The sequence below is a fragment of the Centruroides vittatus genome, unplaced genomic scaffold, assembly GCF_030686945.1.
Source record: "Centruroides vittatus isolate TY-2023 unplaced genomic scaffold, ASM3068694v2 contig_1051, whole genome shotgun sequence".
NCBI lineage: Eukaryota > Metazoa > Arthropoda > Arachnida > Scorpiones > Buthidae > Centruroides > Centruroides vittatus.
In genome coordinates this window covers 446,872-470,920 of record NW_027120680.1, presented here as the reverse complement: position 1 = coordinate 470,920, position 24,049 = coordinate 446,872, and the positions used below count along the sequence as shown (strand labels likewise).

The 24,049-nt window shown below is 33.0% G+C and overlaps 1 protein-coding gene across 4 annotated transcripts in view; it reads left to right on the top strand.

Moving 5' to 3' along the window:
• mbt (serine/threonine-protein kinase PAK mbt) overlaps positions 1-23,840 on the top strand; it is a 46,083-nt gene extending 22,243 nt beyond the window's left edge. For all 4 annotated transcript variants that reach the window (XM_067265891.1, XM_067265886.1, XM_067265902.1 and 1 more), the window contains 7 exons: positions 701-802; positions 3,142-3,330; positions 8,147-8,280; positions 12,175-12,301; positions 12,385-12,510; positions 14,288-14,422; positions 21,557-23,840. In XM_067265891.1, coding sequence (XP_067121992.1) covers positions 701-802; positions 3,142-3,330; positions 8,147-8,280; positions 12,175-12,301; positions 12,385-12,510; positions 14,288-14,422; positions 21,557-21,718 — 975 coding nt within the window. In that variant the 3' untranslated portion in view covers positions 21,719-23,840. The remainder of the gene's footprint in view (positions 1-700; positions 803-3,141; positions 3,331-8,146; positions 8,281-12,174; positions 12,302-12,384; positions 12,511-14,287; positions 14,423-21,556) is intronic.
• Positions 23,841-24,049: the final 209 nt, after the last annotated feature.

Sequence of the window (24,049 nt, the reverse complement as noted above, 5' to 3'; positions counted from 1 at the left end):
TAATGTGTTATTAATCTATAAAATAATTGTTTTTAAATTAAATAAACATTTCTTTTATATGGCAAAAAATAAATCTTAAGACATTTCCATATCCTGTTTATAATTCTAACATTTTTATAGTGGGATCTCAAATAAAATTTTAAATCAAATTAAACTTTATTAATCTGTAAAAACAAAAATTTATGCAAAAGTTTACGACAATTATTTTGCTTGAAATGCTAAAATAAATGGACACGTGCATTTTTGTTCCTGTGCTCTTTTGAATACAAAATACATTTTCATGTCAGTGCTACATTATTTACCAGTTAAAATGCCTTCAAGATTAAATTGAGTTCCAATCTTGATGTACTTCAATATCTACCTATAACTAGGGCACCCAACTGAAATGACAATAAGATGAAAAGGTTTACTACAGATAATGAAATTATGCCACACCTTGCTCTTTTGTAGTTGTCATACTGGCAAATTTTCTACATCAATTACATAAGATACATTCTGATTTTCAGAGATAATAATCTACAAAGTTTTAGAATGAAGGAAATTAGTTGTTACTTCAATTTTGTTGAACTTTATTTCTTGTGAATTTATAAAAAAAACAATTGATTTTTGTAAAATGTGGAATTGTGTGTTGTAAAATATTTTATTTTTTCAATTGTATTAATATTTTTATTAATTTATCAATAATATGAAATTTTTTCAGAATATCAAACAACCTGCTGAACCTATTCCAGAACATCACATACAAACAAACAAAATGCAGCATGACACTCAACCAGAACAACAAAGATTATCTCATGAGCAGGTTTGTAACAATTCTGTTAAATTTATAAATATACAAATAAAACTTTTGAGATGTAATTCTCTGTTTATTATAAAATGTCATCAATTTATAAAAAAAAAAGTTTTGAATTTTGTGTAACTAAGTAGATTAGAGAAAATTTTGCCCAATAGCATTTATGAATGTCAAAACATGGCTTATAAGTCACTTGAATGCTAATGATATGACTTATGCAAGACCATTCAAATTTTAGATAAAAGTTTAGATTTGCTATACTGTTGTAAAAATGATAAAAATGCATCATATTAGAATGGTTTGAATCTACTCATTTCTAACCATTCTGACTAATATATTTCACTAACACTTCAATATCCTCGTAGTAGTAGTAATGCTTAACTGATTGATAACATCACAACAGTATTGTCTTGTAAACTATCAACACTATACATATATTTGTTGTAAAATTATTATTTGTATAATTTTTCATTTAACTCATTTTTATGTTTACATAAATAAGAACCAGGGAAATAGTAGTGTATACTGGTGTTGACTTTTCCAATTTAACAGTTAGTGGGTCTAACATTTTAATATATAAATTTGATCCAATTTTATTTAGAATAAAACACTGTTATCTATAGATATTATATTGCTTAACAATGGGAAATTATTGTAATCAGATATTCAGTAGAAAAAGATAAAACTTTTCTACTGAATATCTTAAGTTTTAAGATAAAACTTTTAAAATTTTATCATATATTCAGTTTTTAAATTGATGATAATTATATAAAATAAATATTCACTGTTGACATATTGATAAATATTGACATAATAATGTAGGAAGTTAAAAGTGTATTATGATTTTTTTTTTTAAGTAGTGTATTAATTTTTCAAGAAAAACATGGATGTTAACTTTAAAATGACAGATTTTTAAAAATTATCATACAGTCAAACTTCAGGTTTTGAATGTCTTGCTTTTTGAACAATTTGATTCCTAAAGAAAATTTTTTAACTCAAATTTGCCCTGGTTACTGAACAAGAGCAGGCCACAGACGGTCACTTTCCTGTACTTCCTATGTTAAAAAAAGACAACAGTAGACCCAATTTATGACTGGACTACTGATTCAGAAGTTAGTGGTGCCAGGACTGCCTCACGACATGAATAATTGATGAAAGATGCTATTTAAACTAGATTTCAATCCATGTGTGGGAAAGATACTATTTTCATTTTTCAGTACACACTGCAGTTGAATCTATATCAAATTAATTGATAAAAATGGCATTAATTAACATTCATGTAATATAAATGGCATCCAAGAATTCTTGTTTAAATATGCTTAAGTTAAATTAAATAAAAATGTATTAATATAATATACAAGGTACATAGGAAAGTCCCTTTAACCAGAAAATTCTTGCGAACGGAGAGAGCTACAGCTATACAAATGAGGTAACGGTATAGTAAAGCAACTATGCCCGACCTAATGCAAACGACAGCAGTGCCCCTAGTGGCAAAATTTGGAAGATAGGCAGTGCAAATCGAAAACAAAAACAGATAGAGCAAAGTTTCCAATTAGAAAGTTTTAGAGCATCAATTAATTAGTACAAAACGATATGTAGTTCACACGGATAAGATAAATTGTTGCCTGTAAACCTAAAAGTGTCCAAAAGCGATGCATGCCATTTTGTGTGACGTTTGAAAGGAATAGCCATAGGTATGAAGAAATACGCACAATTTATTGCATAAAATACATACTTATGTCAATACAGTTTGATAACATCACACAAAAAACAATGGAAAGGCAAACTGTCACACAGTGATAACAAGTTTTCGAACATACTCGACATTAACTTGTCATCACTGTGTGACAGTTCGTAACGGTTTTTTAAGTGAAGCACACCGGTAACAGGCTTAAAGTAAGTTTTTTCGTTCAATCCGGTGTAGTAGCATACAATATTTAAAATTAATTAATTAATTAAAATTAAAATTGAAGTCAAATCAATGGAAATATAATATTTTGGAAACTGTGGATAAAGTACTTGTTGTCTGTCTTGATTGATTTGGTTATATTTAATGTAAGCAGTCAAAATTGAGTCTCTATTTGTAGCACTTCTTTTTAAAGTGTTGGTTTTGATTGCAGTGGGAACATTTTGCTTTTAATATATATATATATATATATAAACAGATATAGATAATATACTGTATTTGTAGGCATTTTTATGCATGAAATATAGCTAAAAAAGGCTTTTAGGAACAAATTAAGTTTGGAAACTGAGGTTTAACCATAAATATTTTAGCAGTTAATTTAGTTTCATTTAAATGCACTTATAGTTGAAATTTCAAACCACAATTTTTTTTACCAATTTAGTTTAAAGCTGCCCTACAAATGGTTGTAAGTCCAGGTGATCCGCAAGAAAATCTTGAAAACTTTATAAAGATTGGTGAAGGTTCTACTGGAATTGTATGTATAGCTACAGAAAAGTCAACCGGTCAACATGTTGCTGTTAAGAAAATGGATTTGAGGAAACAGCAGCGTCGAGAATTATTGTTTAATGAGGTAATATTTTTATTTTAGGAAATTCATATTTTATTAAGATTTATGCAATTATCAATAAGTTTAGCTTAGATAAAAGGTAATAATTATGCAGTATATTGCCTATTTTCTTAGTATGTGCAGTGGTAAAAAAAAATTTATTAGAATTATACAATATGGTTCAAAATTTTGCAGATATGGATAAACAAATGCTGACTGAAAATGCTTTGTTTATTCATTTCTGCATAGTCTTGATTCACAGTTCACAAATTGTTTTGACAATTACAGTTGCCAATTTCATTTAGGGATTTCTATTAAAAATGACAATTTAGAAGTCTTAATAATTATTGTGCCAATTATAATTATGCTGAAACCATTTTTTGCTTTGCAATTGCTGTAAATTCTGTGAAAGCATTATTTCTATTACTAATAATTCTGGATGAGATCTGTCTTTTATCAATATTTTCAGAGCTGTTTGGCTATTATAAGAAGTTATTTAATTCATATTTTTATAGTAGATACCAGAAAATATTGCAATTTTGTCTTTTCTGCAAATTAAATATTAAAATGAATTTGAACAATCAGATTTTCACATGTATTTGTGAAAGTCCTGTAATAAGATTAATTTAAAAATATGTAGTAATCATTGTTGAACAAAATAATGCTTCAGTTAATAAACTTTAGGGATTAGACTTTATACAACATAGAATTTTTTGTAATTAATTTAGTTTTGTATGTATTTTTAGAGGAAATGTGTGACAAAATTCTTGTTGCTTTTTCAGTCATTCAACTGAAAAATAAATACCATAAATCATAAAAGATATATTTGAATTGTAAAAGTTAAGTGGCAAAGAAAATAATTAATTTCAAAATAAATATTTTTAATGATTGTTAAATTCAAATCAATAAAATTTTATAGGAAACTCATTTTTTATATCTATAGTATGTTACTTATCTGACTACTTTATATGAAATTAAGAAAAATTTGATTGATCAAAAAATTACATTGATGTTAAATGTTTCTGTTAGGACTATTAATGAACCAGTGATGCATTGAGTGAAACATTTTAACAGTTTCTTATTCTTTTTATTTATAAAAATTACTACAAAGATTATATATTTATTATATTCTGAATAACCACATATTTAAATATTGACTTCCTGAAACTTGATGTATTGATACTGTTAGTATCTTAGCGTGTAACGATCTCTAATCATAAAAATCGCTGTTTAATATCTAACAAAGAATTGGTTTAATGGTTCGGACTGGACACTGGTCATGTCCTTGTCTAATTGACCCAAACAAAAGACATCCCCGAATCTTGTGCTTACACGTAAGTGTAACCTGATCGGTTCCAGATTGAGCCCGATTGTTAGGTTTTCACACGTGCAAAAACAACCGCCCCAATATCTCCCCTTTTAAGAAAGGAAAAAAAACCAGCCAAATTGGTTGTTTATGCCACTTAGTGGTTCGTTTGAGAAGGGTTGATTTGAAGCCATCCAGTTGGGATTCGAGTGTGGACTGATCGCTGCAGAGGCTGTGATGCTAATTTCTCGGACGATGTTTCTTCAAAGGTGCATGGTCTCTCGAACGTCAGGGACTCATTGTCCTGCTGGGCTGGTCTGTCAACCGGATGTGTTAAGTCTGGAGTTGGAGTGGAACATAGTGGGATTGAGAAGGCTTCCGCAATGACAGCGAAGGGGTCACTCTCGGGCTGCAGTCATCGACGTCGATGAAAAGATTAAGGCCAAACTCATAGATAGCCGAACTGATTAGACAAAAAGGAAAGAAGAGTTAAAGTTTTGATAAGAAGTTAGCGAGAAGGTGAGATAAAGAGAGAAAGGATAGGATAGAAGGAAAATGAGCAACATAGGATCCATGGGACCCCAGAGCGCCTGCATCGCCTTTATTAATTAAAACAGAAATACAAAATACAAAATGTAAACATAGAGAAACAATAAAGACAAACAGATACCATACAATAATATGATCGGCGCGACTCGGGCTGCAGTCAAAAAGATTGTCTCCGTATGAGTTGATTAGTGTGAAATTGCCGAGTTGATTCGTTGGTCATTTCTACTTCATATACAGTGTTTCCGGCTTTGCGTTTGATTGTTCCCAGCTGTCAATTTTGGGAGCATAATGTCGTGTGAAGATGTGCTCTGTAGTAACCAAATTTCACTCTCAGGCTTCATGCTTGTGGTTGAATTGCCTCTCCATTTTGATGTTGCACTCTGTTGGATATTTTGGCAGCAACAATAGGTCGAGAGATGTTTGAATCTTGTGTCTAAAGAAGAGTTCAGCTGGAGATTTGCTGTCTGGTAGAGCTGAGTTTGGAGTTATTCAATAAGTCTCCAGAAATATGTCCAAAGTGCATTGTATATTTTTCTCCTCTTTTAACTTAAGGAGAGCTTGCTTCAGCATGTCTATGAATCATTGTCTGTTGGATTGCAGATGATAGGGCGGCAAAAAGATGTGTTTGATTCCATGTTAGTCACAAAATCTTTTAAATTCGTACGAGCTGAACTGCGTTCCATTATCACTGACAAGAACTTCTAGCAGTCCGTGACGAATGAGGAGTTTCTGCAGCACGCTGATCATTAAGAGGGACATAGTTTTGTCCATGCTGATAATTTCTGGATACTTCAAATAGGTATCCACCACAGCAAGAAAACATTGGACCTGGTAAGGTCCTGTGTAGTCGATGTGGATACGCTGCCATGGGGCAGCAGGTTTTGGCCAAGAGAATAGTTCAGAAGTTACCAGTTGTTTGGCTGCTGCGATACATGGAGAGCACTGTCACATGGTTGACTCGATGTCAAGGTCTATATTCAGCCAATAAATGTAGTTACAAGCTAGGGATTTCTGCACCAGATGCCGGGGTGTCCATGATGTAGAAGTTTGAGTACCCTATGTTGCAGTACTGTGGGGATAATGATGCATTCATTACAGAGGAGACATCCCTTTTCGATGCTGAGTCCGTCACATCGACTATAGAATTGCTGGATTTGAGCCCAATCGGAGGACTCTCAAAGCTTGTTGACATTTGGCCACTTTGAAGTGATATACTGCCTGATTGCATACTGCTTGATTGATCCTTCTTTGCACGGTTTGTTGAGCAATGTGCAGACAGTCATAGTGGTCCACGAAGATTGAACGTTTCTTGCTAAAAAGTTTGCAAAGTCACAAAGTGGTTTCCTTGTAGTCGAAGTCCATAATACACTTTAGCATACAGTACTTACTGCATTCGCTGAATGTGAACACAGAAAGTTTAGTCGTAAGGAACTTGACTTTCTCCTGGTCGGCCATCTTGGGTGCTGCACAGTCCAAAAGTGAACTCAAAATGACTTACCCACTCATTGAATTTTGAGCCATCTTCTTCATCCTGAATTCCAGATGAAGAAGATGGCTGAAAATCAGGAACACTCCCTCAGTTACCAGAATTCTAGTAACTGAGGAAGTGATCCTGAGGACGGTTTTGACGATGAAGGTGATGAGGAAGATGTGTGTGTAGATGAACGAATGTCTTTGATAAGTTCGTATAAAACTTCCTCTCGACATTGTGCGGCCTCCTGTTGTTCTGCGAGTAATGATTTTACGAGTGATTTCAAGATTCCAAGTCCATCACCGTATCCTTAATCCTTGTTGCCACTGTTAAGATCTTAGCGTGTAAAGATCTCTAATTGTAAAAATTGCTGTTTAATATCTAACAAAGAATTGGTTTAACAGTTTGGACTGGACACCAGTTGCGTTCTGCCTTTCTAATTGACCCGAACAAAAGACATCCCCGAATCTCGCACCCATGTGTAAGTGTAACCTGATCGGTTCCAGATTGGACCTTGGTCGTTAGGTTTTCACACGTGCAAAAACAACCGATCCAACAGATACTAAGCCAAATGATTGCAGTAATTAATTGGGCTATTAACAAGCTATATTTAATAATTGGAAACTATGTAATTTAGTACTAGAGGTAGATATTAGGTACCATCTCTTATCCAAATTAATAATTATAATAATTTATTAAATACATTGGCTGCGGGTGAAGGAATCGCCCCCAGCCAGCACTATAAGTAACTGAATGGTTATATTTAAATTTAAATTCATCTAGAAGTAAAGGCTTTCAGATGCCATAACTGGCAAGTGCACTGCATGGTAAGCGAAGGTTGCGGGTTCAAATCCCGCTTCGGGCCGGTTCTTTTCTTCCAAGATGTTCTAAATTATTTAATAAATTAGTATAATTATTAATTTAGATAAGAGAAGTGCCTAACATTTACCTCTAGTACCAAATTACTTAGTTTCTAATTATTAAATATAACATTAATAGCCTGATTAATTACGGCAATCGTTTGGCTTATAATCATATACTATTTGATTTGTTATGACTATGTAGTTAATTTGGGACTGAATTATCAGCTCATTACATTTTCATTATCTGTTGCAGATCTCTCTTTTCATACGTAATTTTCCAAACTTTTCTTATAGACAATTTTAATGTTTATTTTATTTCTAATTTTGATGTTTTATCATTTGCTTATTTGGTAAATGTGTTTATTCAAGTAACAGTAATCAATTTGATCTGTTATCCACTTCTTGGTTGCTTTTAAGTAAATATCATGACATGAGATTTTTTGATATTTAAATTATGGTTTTACATTAAGTACAACAAAATCTTTCTTATAAATAATTACTTTTTATTGGGGAACAAATGTGAATTTGTTGTTGATTAATTGCCCATATCGTAAGATTAAGTAATATTTATAATTATTTCTTGTAAACTATGATTAAATATAGTTTAATATGCAATATTTAAAAATGTGATGAAATTGTATATATTTTCAGGTTGTCATTATGAGAGATTATCACCATCCAAATATAGTTGAAATGTATAACAGCTTTTTAGTTGGAGATGAATTATGGGTCGTCATGGAATTTTTGGAAGGTGGAGCATTAACGGATATTGTAACACATGCTAGGTAGTATTTTTACTTTTGGTGAATATTTTGTATAAAGATTAAGTTTAATTTAAAATGTTGAAAAATAATTTTTAAATATGATTTTATTATTTATTTAAATATTTGATTAATTTTTTAAATTGAGTTAGATTGGCATTAATTTTATGAATATTATCTATATATATGTTACAGTAAAAACCAGTTTTTAGTTAAAATGCATTTTAACTAGTTGAAACTAGTTTATACTAGATGCCTTTGATATAACTAGAATTTACTGCTAGTAAAAAATGAATTTTAGTTAAAATACGTCCTAACTAAAAACTGGGTTTGACTGCAACATGTATATGTACAAAGTTTGCGTAATGTGACAAGAGAGCTGTGACTGGTTTTTATCCTGTTGCCAATATGTACGAAGTAGTCCCCGATGAAGCTTCTGAGGCTCTTAAGCAAAGCCTGATTACTGATAAGTCCTTGTGCTGAGCAGGGCCAGTTGAATCCTTCAGAATTTGCCACCATCCTGATTTCCAGGTGGGATTTTTCCATAATAGGGCACTCATAAAGGTAACGAATAGAACCATCCTCCTTCCCATATAGTACACAGTCCCTGTCACCCTGAATATCAGACTGGCACAGACAGCTGAAAAAAACAACAATGCCCAGTGATAAATTGAATTTCCTTGTGAGAGAGGCTGCTTTTTTTGCAGGTGTCTTATCAAGTCCACTGTTGGGAAAAAGAGACGAGTGATTTCTCCAGTGCCCTCACCTTTCCACATTCTTTGCTACAGATAGTAATTGTGAGTATTTATCCGGGATATTATGGAGCTGAGTGGTCGAGCATTTTAAATACAATCACACAGAAGCATGCCTGCTGCCTCGTTAGCAAGTTCATCTGCTCCGTCATTGCCGTTATTCCCATGGAGACCTGTAATACACGTCAAAGAATACGGATTGTTGGAATTAATGGTGCACTAATTTATCCTGTTAACAGTGCAATGGGTATTCCTGTCATCGTTTAGTGCAAAAACAGAGGTAGCTAAGTCAGTGTAGATGTTAATGCATTGTCGACGACAGTAATTATTGCACCATTCGACAGCACAGAGTATAGCAGACAATTCAGCCTGAAAAACAGTGCAGCTATGCCGAAGATGCCTTTGCCGAAATGTAATCTACAAGTTGTTGGTATATGCCACAAAGGGACAGCCAACCCTGCCAACCAGTTTTTAGTTAGGATGCATTTTAACTAGTTGAAACTAGTTTAAACTGGAGGTCTTTGTTATAACTAGAATTTACTGCTAGTCAAAGATGAATTTGAGTTAAAACTAGTTTTAACTAGACAAAATGGGTTTTAACAAAGACATCCAGTATAAACTAGTTTCAACTAAGTTGAATCAGTTCTAACTAAAAACTGGTTTTTACTGTAACATATATATAGAATACATTAAGAGAAAATCTATTTCCATTTTGTTAATGTACTTGCATAAGAATTACATGTACAGTACATTTTACATAATTTTATACATCATTTTGAAGTTTGTTTATTTAGATCAGTGGTTCTTAACCAGTGGTCCCTGAAAGCACCCGAAGTGGTCCATGAAGTCATCCTAAAATTATTAAATAAATGATGACGAGTTTTGTCAGTTCAAATTTCAAATACATTTTGCTTATTTAGTGGATTTTTTTCACAAACCAAATAAATTGAACCTTCAACTACAACGGTCAGGAAATATGAAATTGGAAGGCACTAGCAATATATTTGCATTTGAAGATAAAATCAGTACGTTTATCGCTAAAATCGACCTATTGATCAGCAAAGTTGAAAGAAAGAATTTTTCTGCGTTTGATACATTGAACCCAATTATTGACAGACAGTGTGCTGAGATGCCCACCAGTGGCCGACGGTTCTGTCGCTAAACGCTGAGAGTTTGGTTGCGGGTTCCCACTGCGTTCGGACGGGCTGGCCACGTGGAGTTCTCCGGGTTTTCTCCACGTTTGTAACACCTGAATAGGGGCCAGTTTCCTTTAAAAGACCTCCTGGAAAGCATTATTCGGAAACTGATCCACAATCCTTTCATAGTCAACATTTTTGAGGTGCCGGATAAAATACAAGAAGAGTTAATTGAAATGTAACATGATAGTAACTGCAAGGATACTTTCGAGACAGGAATTAATCTTGAGAGCCTTTTTGGAGCCATAAAGCTATTGCTTTCTCTAAAATTTGAGAAATTGCTTTACGGTACCTAACTTTATTTTCAATCACATATTCATGCAAGCAAGGATTCTCAGTGCTTTTGATAATTAAAAATAAACATCGAAATCGGTTGGATGCCAGTGCCGACATGCGTTTGGCTTTGAGTAGCACTGAACAAAGAATCCAGCAGTTGGTAAACACTATGCAGTTACAAAAATTGCACTAAAATAATATAATTAATGTAACATTTTCGCAAATAATATAATACTTTTGGTTTCGAATAATTTTATACATGTTTAATTTATAGAACAACCTTATAAGAACTTATATTACTGCCAAACAGCTTGTGGTCCATGGCAAGAAAAAAATTTTGATAAATGGTCTCTCATCACTAAAAGGTTAAGAACCACTGATTTAGATGAACCCTGTTGCCTCAGTTTTTGTTTAATTTCATTTAAAGTAATTAGAAACAAAAATATGCCCAATTTCTCTGTTGCTGCAGTATCACTCCTCTGTCATTTTGGTTATTGAACTTCTTCCCCAGTATACAAATGCTTTTGAGCATAACTTCTTGAGTTGACAATCACTCAATCATTTATTCCCAAGTATTTTTTAAATTTGTTATTAATGAAAAGACTACTATAAATTGAAGTGTGGTCACAAGAATTGATGTCATTTTTGAACAAAATGGTGCCTAAGTGAAGAACTTTCATAGTTAACAGCAAAGAAATGAAAAACTATGTTTGATTAAACGTTGTCAACTTAGATATTCATGTCTGCTTGCAAATTAACCATGAAAGTGTTTACATGGTTATTTGAATCTTTTCAAGGAAATGAAGGTCAGTCACATGAGAAGGGAATATATGGACAAGTGTGTTAATATTAATATTTGTTACCTTTGATTTTGACCCTGATTAACTCTAAGTGTGTATGTATCTATCTATCTGTTTCCAATTAGTTGAAGTACTAATGTATACTGAAAAAGTTTGCCTTATATTAATAAATTTTATGTAAATAAATTTGTTTGCTTCTGTATTTTCCCTATTTACTTGTAACTTAACAATAGTTTCTTACAGCATTATTTCAAAATATTTTGCTTGGTACCGCTAGTTTCTTAATAATAATTCTAAACTTTTGTAGTAGTAAATAACATTTTATCTAATATTTGTAAATTCTTGAGAAACGAAGAATTTTTATTTTCTGTAGACTGCATTTTTCAGTTGTTTTCTAACAAGATGAAACATATTAGGTTTAGTTTTACGAAATTTATTTTGTTATTGAATACTTCTGAGATTAATCAAAATACTGACTACGTCGGGATTATTTTATAATATTGTGATATAAGTATTTTTATTTATTAATAGAAGTACTTGCATTACATCAAGCTAATTTTTAAAAATATAATTAATGAAAATTTATAAACACATTAATTAATTAATATTGAATTGTTGTTTTTAAGCTGGTTTTTCATTTAAAAACCATCAAATGTAAAAATTTATGAGAAGTGTCACAAGGAGTTTGGTAATGTGAACCCTGCCGTTCTGTGTCACCAAGTCTGCTCTGTGTCTTCAAACTATTCATGCTATTTCTCACAAGTTTTATACAAAAATACAAACTACAATAATAATTTTTTTTACATAAATTTAACATTTTGAATTACAAATAATCCTATTATATTCAAAGATTTTTTGGATGTTGAAGAATACATTTTATTTATTTATTTTTAGAATGGATGAAGATCAAATTGCAACTGTTTGTAAACAGTGTTTGAAAGCTTTGGCATTCCTTCATTCTCAAGGTGTTATACATAGAGATATAAAGAGTGATTCTATCCTTCTAGCAACTGATGGAAGAGTGAGTTAAATATGAAAACTATATTCAAGGATCAGCTAAATTTACAATTACTTGAAACTTATTACTTAAATGTTTGTTTACAGGTAAAATTATCAGATTTTGGTTTTTGTGCTCAAGTTTCTGCTGACTTACCAAAAAGAAAATCATTAGTTGGCACACCGTACTGGATGGCACCTGAGGTCATATCTAGATTACCCTATGGACAAGAGGTAATATAGGTTTATCATTATTTAAAAGTTTTGAAAGGTTACAATCAGCTTTGGTCATCATCTAAATTGAAGGATGTTTTCATTGTATATTAGTAATTTATTTTAATTTGAAATTGACTCACATGATTTATTAAGATCTCCCTAAATTTGGTATCTAACAGTGTTTGTTTATGTTAAAATCTAAATGGTAACTAACAAATAGCTGTATGTAAAGGTACAGATAGGGTTTTTAGGTTATCATTAAGGTCACCAAAATTATGCAAATTTTAAGTGTGTATTATGCAGTGATACATATGAAAATGTGCAAAATGTGTATTTTATGTAAAACTTACTTAGTTTCTAGTATTTTGAGAAATAATTTGATAAATTTATTATACAATAAAATTTCTATACTCCAGAAACTGGGCTATATTATAATGTAAAAACTCACTATCTCGATATTCACCCAGATGATTTTTAGACAAACGAATGTTTTCGGTCTACTTCTAAAACCTGCTCGGGTGAAACATTTTAAACAGATAGAACTAATGTTTCAATGTTCTAATATGTCAAATGCAGAAGATTTCATATTTAAATTCGAATCTAAAATCCCCTAGAATTGGCCAATAGGATGCACTCAAGTGTAAAATTCCTAAAATTGCTTTTCATAATAACATATCAAACAGGGCTTGCCAGGTTTGTGAAATTAACCTTTCCTCCTCAAAGTTTATACATCGTCCCTGCTTCTCTGCTTTAAAAATCTCATGCTCCTCCGTGTTGTAAATCAGGTTTAACTTTCTTCTCCCCCTGCATATATTGAGAAGGGCAGTAGTTTGCCTCCCCTCTATCTATATTGGCTGTGTTCTGTAAAGCACTTTGTGTGATCTCTGGGTTGAACTTATATAGATAGTCTTCTGGAACCTTTTATTTCTCAGCAGTATCTTATGTATTTCTGGTGCTCTGTTTTAGTCTATTGGATTTTTATCATTTTTAAGCAGTTCAAACAGGTGGGGATTATGTCTGTAGGATAATCTTATACTAACAAATGAAGCAGTTTCTTTAAATATATTATGCAGATAATCCTGCATTACAGGAATTTAATTCTCACCATAAAGTTGTGATTTACGATCATCATCGCATGCATGCGTATTTGTATACACTCAGTTTCAATGCCAAATGGCATTGCATTTTGTTTTGATTAAGTAAACAAATACATCATTATTGTCAATTATTTATTTCAGTATTTTATGTTTCTGTAGTGTTAGACATAGCAGGTTTTTCAGTGCTTTAGATAACTTTTGTAAATAATTATTTTTTATTAATTATTCTAAGTTACTTTTTTATATATTTGCTTTTAGAGCTGTTAATTTATTTAAAACTTTTGCTAAGCTTACAGAATATTGTTTTGGAAATCAAAATAGCTGATTTAAATTAGATTTGATTAGCTGTTTATAATAAATAATCTCATTTGTCTATCATTAAAATTTAATCATTAGTTGATGAAAAAAGTTATTGTGATATATTGTTTTGATGAAAAATTTTAATAGTTTTAAATATTATACAAAAAGTCTCTAAAATTTTATTGTGAAAATGGCAATTGACAGCAACAATATTGAATCTTAATATAATTAAAATTCAGAATAAGATATGAAGAATATAAACATAACTTATAAGTTGTAGCCTTTCATCTAGGTTTTTTGAATCTAAATGATAATGAAATGTGTGTTAAGTTATTTGAATTGAAATTTAGTAATAAATCATTTCATATTTTAATAATTTTTTATGTTTAAATGACTAGGTCGATATTTGGTCTCTTGGAATAATGGTCATTGAAATGATTGATGGAGAGCCTCCATTTTTTAATGAACCACCATTACAGGCAATGAGGAGAATAAGAGATATGCCTCCACCCAAACTTAAAAACACTCACAAGGTAAATATTTATTTTATTTGATATGCTATCTTCAATAAACAGAATTTTAAAAAATATATTTATACTCAGAAGTTAAGATGGAATACAAATATTAACATAAATGTAAGAGTTATCTTAAGAATTTGGGTAAAACGTGCTTATTGATAAAGTTGAATGATCTGAAAGTAAATAATAACAACTCAGGTAGAGCAAAAAGATTTGTTTCAAAATCTTTGAAATAGAGACAATTACAAGTATCCAGAAATGTTACGGTTAAGTATTAACAGGCAAAAGCAAAACATCTTAAGGCATATGGTGTCAATACATCATTCCATGTTTGATATGAGATTGTCATTGAATTCTTGGCATAATATTATGCACTTCTGCTACAGACTACATTTCAAATTAGGGTGTACTGACTGGCAATATTCCTGTTTTTTCATTGTCTGAAGGCCAAGTTCAATTGGATATATATCTGGATATCTTGCATTCCATACAAGCAAATGCCCTCCATTTTCAGATAATGATAATGGGGTGGACTTATGATATGCATTATCATTTTTCTTTAAGAGGAATTGGAGCCACTGTTTCCTACAAGGAAGACAATAGATAGTCTGAGGCTCCAAGATTTCATTTATAGATTCTTGAGAAAAAAACTTGAAGCCTATGTCCAGGGTATAATGGAAGGGTATTTCAGGACCAATTTGTATGTTTCATATCACAACAAATTCTTCATAGAAAAATTTGAAAAGAAGGCACTAGCAAGTTAATGAAGTTAATTTCATTAACTTCCTGTCCCTTCATTAACTTCCTGCAAGTGAAGTTAATTTCATTCACACTGCAAATAGTGATAGGCCTGGTCACAAGCTGTAGTTTCACACTTTTACCAATAGATAAAATTTTAAAAAAATTCAATACATACTGCAGTTGTCACATTAACGTTCTTTTTGTTTACTGTGTTGTGTACGCTTATCAAAATTAAATTATATACTAGTATTATTTTCAATATGGATTTTTTTAATTGTTGGATGCCATTTCTTTTTCTGCTGTGAGTCGAGAACTCTAGTTGAGATGAAAACGTTGCTTTCATTGGCGTGTGCTTGCCAATGTGCCTAGCTGTCATGTACTCCCATTGGCTGACATGAAAATTTTTAACTGACTTCGTAAGGTTATGTACAATCATGTTTCTTTGTTAGTTCTCTTCACTTTGTTATGTTTTGTGTCCAGTGTAAATCATGTTTTAGATAAGAAATACATTAGATAGAGGTCTGTTTAAACAGCAGATGTAATAATGTATATTTGAGCAAGCATGACTAGTTCTTCCAAAAGTCATCTCCTTTAGTCTCTTCATACAGTATATTCAAGTTACTGATGGGGATATGTTTAGGCTGTGAACACCCTGGATCATTTTTGCAAACTCAGCTAAACTGTACATAATGTTCATACAAATAGCTTCATTCAATTATAATGCTCAATGTGTAACTTTTTTTTGGCAGTGAGTCTGTTTGAACCACCTGTTCTGCTTTCTATTTAGTTGTGTCATGTTTAATGAGATGTGCAAAAAACAAAAATTTCTCTGAAAACATTAAAAACATACTTTACAAACAATTACAGTGCAATTGAGGCATTTTTTCCCATTTTAATTTACTGAAGACTTGTTTCAAACACCAATGCATGCATATTTATCTATTACATATTAGGGGTGGTTTATTAATTCCTTTTGACTCTTCTTCCTCTGTTGTGTACAGTGAGGTACTGTACTTCTGGTAAACCCCTTCTCCTTTTCTTATGTGTACAATAATTTATGGACATTGAAGAAATGACTTGGAAAATATTTGCAGAACTTTTTTAATTGATAGTTTATTCATTTGACTAGTACTAGTAAGTAGGCTTAAAAGAACAAAATTTGTATGCCACTAATACCACTAAAAAGTTCACATAGACAGTGTCTCAACCTCCTTCCTCACTATTCTGTAGATTGGTGTAATTTTTGTGACCCCCCCCCTTTTCCCATTAAACTGTACATGTAATTAATTGACAGCTTCGTATTTACACAAATAGAGAGAGAGAGATAAATTATAAGACAAAGAAGAAGAAAGGTTAAAAGTTTGTTTTTAGACAAAACAGACACTGTTTTTAGGAATTTTAAAGTGTTTTTAAACATTGATTTGTTTTATTTACATTATTTATGATTTTTTTCAAAACTGGAAAATAATTACTTAAATAATGATTACATGCCACCAGCCTAGCAAATTCTGAAGGAACTGTGGGACCTGGATCTGCCCTCTCACTTGCTGGGAAAGCTTCATGAGAGATTTGATATAGCCTTTTCTGCCTCCCTTCTAGCAAACATGGGTCACTAGTGAAAAACTTTTCAGGGAGCAGATTGTTAAGGGCTTAGGGTAAAAACCACTGCCATATTCTGAGTCCATGCCCAATATTAACTGTGTATATTAATAGTGGAGTATGTTAGTAGATAGAATGGAATCTTGTTATAATGAATTTGAGGAGCCCCTGAAAAACAGTTTTATAACAAAGTTTTGATTTAACAAAAATAGTCTTCAAGGGAGTAAAATATCTTAAATATGAAGTCCACATATAAAAGAATGTTACATATGTTACTTATACCTTGATTTTTTTAATGTATTTTATGTAAAGTAGTACAGTTCTGAATTTGTCAATTTAGTTTGTTTTCAAACAATAATAAACTTCCTATTCTTTGGTTTTCTATATTGGATGGAACAGGCCAGAAGAAGCCAGGTGACATTTCCCTCCTTGATGCCACCTTACACTCATGCCTTATTTGAAGGTAAATAACAATAAGAGGTATAAATGGCCATCCTTAAATCTATATCTTTGATAACTTTTGTCTCTTGTTGAGCTTTGTATATCTGCAATGCTCAGTTGTTTCAAAGTGATTTTAAAAAAAAGTAGATCTGAAGTTGTAAAATTTAGAAAAGTTTCCAAAACTGATTTGTTTTGCTACATTATTATTATTGATGCTTCTTGCCCTGTCAATTCTGTCAAGGTTATCACAGACACAATTTACTACCAGAAGTTTATTAACCAATAATATACTCTTTTAAATTATATTAACACAATAATACAAGTCCAAATGCATTTCAGATCCTATTTGTCCCCTCTTTGGTTAGACATCATTTGGTGATTTAACTTTAGGTATATTTCTCTTAAAGACTGGATCCAGGTTGTTCATTATAACACCAATAATACAAAACTAAATTTCCTTCAGTAAAATGAAAAATAATTTAAAATTCTTTATTCAATTTGTTATCCTCTGTTAATTCTTATCATGCAATTTCTTCATACAAAACTTTCTACATTACATAAAAATATTCCATTAATAAAATTTTACAAAAATAAATACGTATTTCTTAATCAAAAATTTCGAACTACATTTACTTACAAAATTATATTCTTACACATATAAAATTTAAATTTCAGTAACTTCCAGTATTGTCTTAGTTACACGAACCTTCCTAAACCCCCATCAGAATAATGTAAAATACAGCTGAGGAGGTAATAAAGTGGCTATCCTCTATCAACATTTAAGCCTGTATTATCATTTATCCGTTTTGCATTTCCAATTTTATTATCTCCGAATGTTCATAACTCTTTCTATTGTTATTTTTTTCATTTCTAACTACTAAAAGTTCTCTAAGGCTTGTTAAATTATGTGATGTTCCCTACACAATGTTTGTGTGTGATATTTTGCTATCCCACCTGCTTAGACTAAACCCTAATACTAAACTAATGAAGTGGATAACAAAAACAGACTTCAATACGTTTGTTGTTATCCAAACTATATACATATGCTAGACTTAATTGGAAGAGTACTTTGTCTAATTTGTTTTACCATGTTTCCAGAAAAGAAAACACGTATTAAATAATAATTTCAGAAACACACACGTTGATAATTATTATTCATACATCTGTAGTGTTTGTAACCTACATACGAAGACATGCCGATATTCTATCAGAAAAACTTGACCTCAAATGGCCACATCGCCTAGTTTGAGAACTGGAGTGTATACGAGATTATAGGTTACAGTTAATTATCGTAGTGTATAACATGCAAGCTTTAACCTCCTGGGTTTTGCTGAAATGTTAATACGTTTTACTACGCTCTTTTCGCAAAATCGGGGTAACATAACTTGTTCCAGTGAGTAGTTTAGGAGAAGTTATTGTTTAAACTTTTTCGGTGTTGTAATCTATAAACGAACCCGCGCTTACTGGTCCACACCCATTTGTTCCCATTCGTCTATAGAGTGGTTCTTATACTGGCGGCCCACCAAATATTTCATAATTTTTTTGTGACCCCCATTGTGACCTGATGCTAAAACTAAACTTGTGGTAAAGATTTTGCATATCTTTTGCAAAAATATTTAAATTTTCAAAGCCTACTACTAAGCCTACTATTTTTCCTAATTATTTTTAAAATTTCAAGCATTAATAGTTTCTTATAATTACTTTGGAATAAAAGAAGTAAATACTGGGGTGTAAGTAACATATTTGCATTTATTTCTTCTGTACTAACAAAGTTGTATGTAGAAAGAAATAAGGGTTAATGTTACCTTAGGTAGCCAAGATGGCGGCTCGTCTCTAATTCCAGCAAGGAAACAGTGGGACGCACGCTCTAACCTAACCTATAACCTATTCTAATAATTTGGTTGCTAATAATTATGATAATTTATTAGAATAGGTTATAGGTTAGGTTAGAGCATGCGTCCCACTGTTTCCTTGCTGGAATTAGAGACGAGCCGCCATCTTGGCTACTTAAGGTAACATTAACCGAAATAAGAAATAAATAAAAAAATCTAAATAGGAAAACTTTATCTTTCTTATTTCACTTTTCAATACGATATTCGGTTATACATCAATTTTCTTTTTATTATATTCTGAAGGAAATTTTGCATAATTTGGCGGCTCCTCGGCAAGCTTCTTACGGACCCCCAGGGGGCCGCGGCCCCCTGTTAAGAACCATTGGTCTATAGAACTCGATATATTAGGTTACCCAAATCCATAAAGGTACGCGCATCCACCGTTTTGTGCTACACTGCGGCGACGATTGTCATGCGATACCGTTGCTGTGTGTCATTTAGGTCTATATAATTTTCTACGATGCACGTCGTGAATAATTTAAAATACCAAGTTGTGGTGCACCAAATTACACTAATTCTTGGTCGGAAAGGATACCGAATACTTAGTTTTCCAGTGGGAAAGCAAAAGATTACAACGCTAGATTATTAATTGCGGACGAAAGAAGTAAACTCTGCCAAATTACTTTAGACTTTGTGAGGTATATTGGATAATTAACGTAAGAAACGAGTTGTGAATTAATACTTAACACTAATTGTAAAAGCCTACTGTCCTTAATTCTAATATTATTGTTAATTGTCTACTTGGACTTTACTTATTAATAGGACTTTATATTAATAGGATTTATAGGACAACCTTTAAACACCAGTATAAAGTCCTATTAATAAGTAAAGTCCAAGTAGACAATTAACTATAATATTTAACACGTTTAAAGCCGATATCCTGACGACATTTGTCAGGGAACGATTTCTATTTAGACAATTCAGAACTTTGTTTTAGTGTAGGCTAGTTTGGGCGTAAAAATTTATTGCACTTGTTTTCGAGGAAACAGGACTTTATAACAGAAGTATGTAGTCTCGTGTAAGCGAAGTCCTTCATTTAAATTACACAGATTGCTCTAATTCACAGTTTGCAATATTTTAACATTGTAAGAACTCTTACAATTACGTGCTTATTCGTTCTAATACATTGGACTAAGCCAATAACAAGCTAAAGCACAAAATGGCGGATTCCTAGAATTAGCCAAGATTTTTTTTTTTTTTTTTTTTTCATTTCCTTCCAAAAGTCTTTATATCGTGCATTTTTTTTCATTATTTTGTCTGCGGTTTTTGCAAGAGTTTGATTATTTTAACCATGATAATTTACAATTTGGATCCATTTACGGCGGTTTTGACGTTACGTTTTGTCACATTTAATTCCCTAACTCGCCTCTTAGTTAACGAGTACCATAAATAATGTATAATTTGTGGTAATCGTTTAACATAAATGTTAAAACAGTTGTAAACACGGGAAAATATCGAATTTTCCGAAGTAGTTGTTTGTTTATTCCATAAACAAATCGATCGTCCTATTATCTCTATTTAAAAAAAAAATGGTAACGTTTGACTCTTTTAATTTGAATTTTCGAATAAAATAAAAAAGAAACTTAAAAATACGAAACGAAACCGAAACTTTTACAGCCTTCCTGAAAATTTCTAGACAAAATGAAACGGTTTTTGTCTTGAAATTTTATCCAATGGCGGCCATAGTTTGTGCCAAGCTATACACGATATTCTTTAAATAATACTCCTCCGTTTGATATAAACAGTACTAATACTGGATTCCGGAGTATGGAAAAATATGTCTGGATCCTTAATGAATCATCGAGCGCCTGATGTTGAGAAATGTTTATTAAATAAACATTAACGTTTTCGACCCAATACGATAGGCCATCTTCAGATGCAACCGTTAATGTTTGTTTAATAAACATTTCTCAGCATCAGGTGTTTGATGATTCATTAAGTATTTTAAAGAGCCCAGTACGATATTTAGTTATGTCTGGATCCCTACGTTTAGGGCCATTATATTTTAACGAACTCGAAAAGAATATACAATTTCAGGAACTAACAATAGCCAATAGAATGAAACCGTTGGTTAATATTGTTTTCTGGGGTTTTCCCGAAGAGAGATTTGAAGTTATTTTTAAATTTCGGATTGAACTGCCACTTAAAGGAAGCATTTTATTTCTACTACTTTCCTTCCTTTTGAAGTAATTAAATTGGCTGGCGCCTATGCGTTACTCACCTATTTATTACAAACGAAAACACAAACTCGTAAATAATTTACCCAGCGAATCAATTGCCGCAGCTAACATTCGATCTGGAGCACGAAAACTACTAATTTTCCTCTCTCCAAATAACTATTTTTTTTTAAATTAATCGCGCTCGAACTTTTTCCCAAGTAAATGACACGCCGTCGATCCCATTTAATCCCCCGTAGTACTTAAGTATTGTGTTTACTAACGGAATTATTAATTAGCGTGTTTTAAAATTTACGCAGATATCTCCTCGACTTCAGAGTTTTCTGGAGAAAATCCTAGTTAGAGATCCGGGTCAGAGAGCCACAGCCTGCGAGTTGCTTCAACACCCGTTTTTGAGACAGGCGGGTTCCCCCAGTCTTCTGGTACCGCTCATGCGCAGTTTCCGAACCAGCCTCGACTGATCACGTGGAAGGAACCATTCCTCTGGTGTGCGCGCGTATTTGTTCCGATGTGTGTAACACGACCGATTCGAAAGCCGTCCAAAAACAAACTAAATATACACAAAAGTAATCGACGAGTATCTTTTTATAAATATTGTGACGTCCTCTTCGTTTGTATTATAGTGATTTAATCGATTCGACCCTAACAAAGTAACGAGAAGGGCTTTTATTCATCTTTCTCGTAGATAACTCTATATATTTATGCAAATTATATATATATATATATAAATTTTTCGTATAATTTTTTAACATTTTTAGAGATTTCGGTGTTTACACTCGAATTGATAATGTGTTAGATACTGTGTTATATGGCGATGCGCATTTATCTGGAAGGTCCACTTTTCTACGCGGCGCGCGATCTTTGTAAGGCTTTCGTACGAAGCTTTTTAACTGCGCGTGATACACAGTTTGTGAACCTTTTTTAGATCTGAAAGCAGCTTTTCCGTTGGTATACATATCACTCTGTAGATAGGACACTTTCCTGTCCCTGTACAAAGTTCTATGGCGCGTTGGATGAGTACCTTTTAACTCGAATTTATTTGTTTTTTTTTAATCAGTATAAGAACACGGGGCCGGTTGGACGTAGGAGCGCAGTGTTTTCTTTTTATATATAAATATATATATATGTTTTCTAAAATCGTGTATTTAAGAAATATTTTTGTAATTATCGCATTATATATATATATATACACACACACACACATACTTCTAGGCGAAGCAATTTTATTGTGTATCATTTTGTACAATTTCTGACTTTTCGAATAAAATTGTTCGCAGGTAGCGAAATGCAATATATAATGTACACTGTACCTATACACAGGCCGGGGCTAACTTCCGTGTTGCACCTAGATTTTTTTATTTTTGACCATTGTTTCCGATCGGGCACCGCCCAAAAATGTTCGATTCGTAAAAAGTGTTTAAGATATAATGTATTACGTGCACACGCGTTCATCCGAAGCCGACTAGTGAAACATAAGTTTAGACCGAACAGAAAGGTTCGTGGCGTTCGAGAGGTCCTTTTTGTTCTCGGCGTCACGGCGCGTCGTCGTGACGCCAGTTTCGTGGCACGTGCCGCCACGACACGTTGGGTGGAATGACGCACCCGGACTCGAACCGGCCAACGAAAAATACGTTGTAGTTTCCTCCCGACGTGGTCCGAAATCGAAACACTCCACGGGCTTTGTGACGTCGCGTGCCGTCGGAGGGAATCCAAGATGGCCAGCCTTGGAGACTGGGCGTTGTTTACCCGTAACCTTTATTAGTTTGGTAAATCTTTTAAAGAGATGTTTCGATTGTTTCTTCTTTTCGGAAGAATCAATGGAACACGCGCGAAGGTATTTTTCTTTACTGCATTCCGAAACTTCTGTGATAGCTCGGCTGTTTTAGGAGAAATTCACCAGACTGGCGATTAGCACTGTCGATTATTCAGTTAGTTATACGTAGTCTATATAAAACGCCGCTACGTATGACGTAAAATGAATTCTTTTACGTGGAAACACGTCGGTGGTCTCTCATCGATCTCCATAAAGGTAACCGCGTTATTTAAAAGGAAAATAAAAACGAAATGGGTTGTTCCCGTTAGCCCGCGCTTGACAACCGTCCAATCGAAAGCGGTTTAACATTTATCTCCGAAAAGGTGGGCGGTCCTTAGCTTTTCTAGAAATCTAGGAAGTTCCGGATTGGGACTAGAATTCAATTGTGGTCGTGAATAGTGTGACGTCACGGCCGGCAATTTTTAATCGTGTAGAAACCATTCCAGAGTCGAACATTCCAGAAAATCGTTAGCCGAATTTCGGGTCGAGAGTAGGCAAATGGGGGCACCGATCCGTCGTCCAACCGCGCCACCCGAAAGGGCCCGCGGTCCTGCAAGTTTAGCGACGCCCGGAACCCGTCAAAACTTTCTTTAAAACAGTATATGAATAGACAGGGAGACAGTTAAAGATGGCGGGGGGAAGAAAAGAGTACTTAAACACTAAAATTGCGCGGGTGGTAACAAAAGGCGCGGTGGAGAAAGATGTGGAAGAGGACGAATTGTCGTATGTATCCGAATAGGTGATTGGAAGAATAAATCTTTATAACAATCCTCCTTTGTGTTTTCTTGTGTTTGGCGGCGAACGGGAGAGAGGCAATTAAAATCGGCGCCTGGCCAAAAACGCGCGGAATGCAAACGGAGAGGAGCAGTTTTATTAACCCGACCGGAATATATCGAGCGGAGAGAATTCCTGGGAATTCCACCTTCCGGCTAATTCCTTCCGCCGCGGAATTTCTCGCCTCTCCCGCCTTTGGTCGATT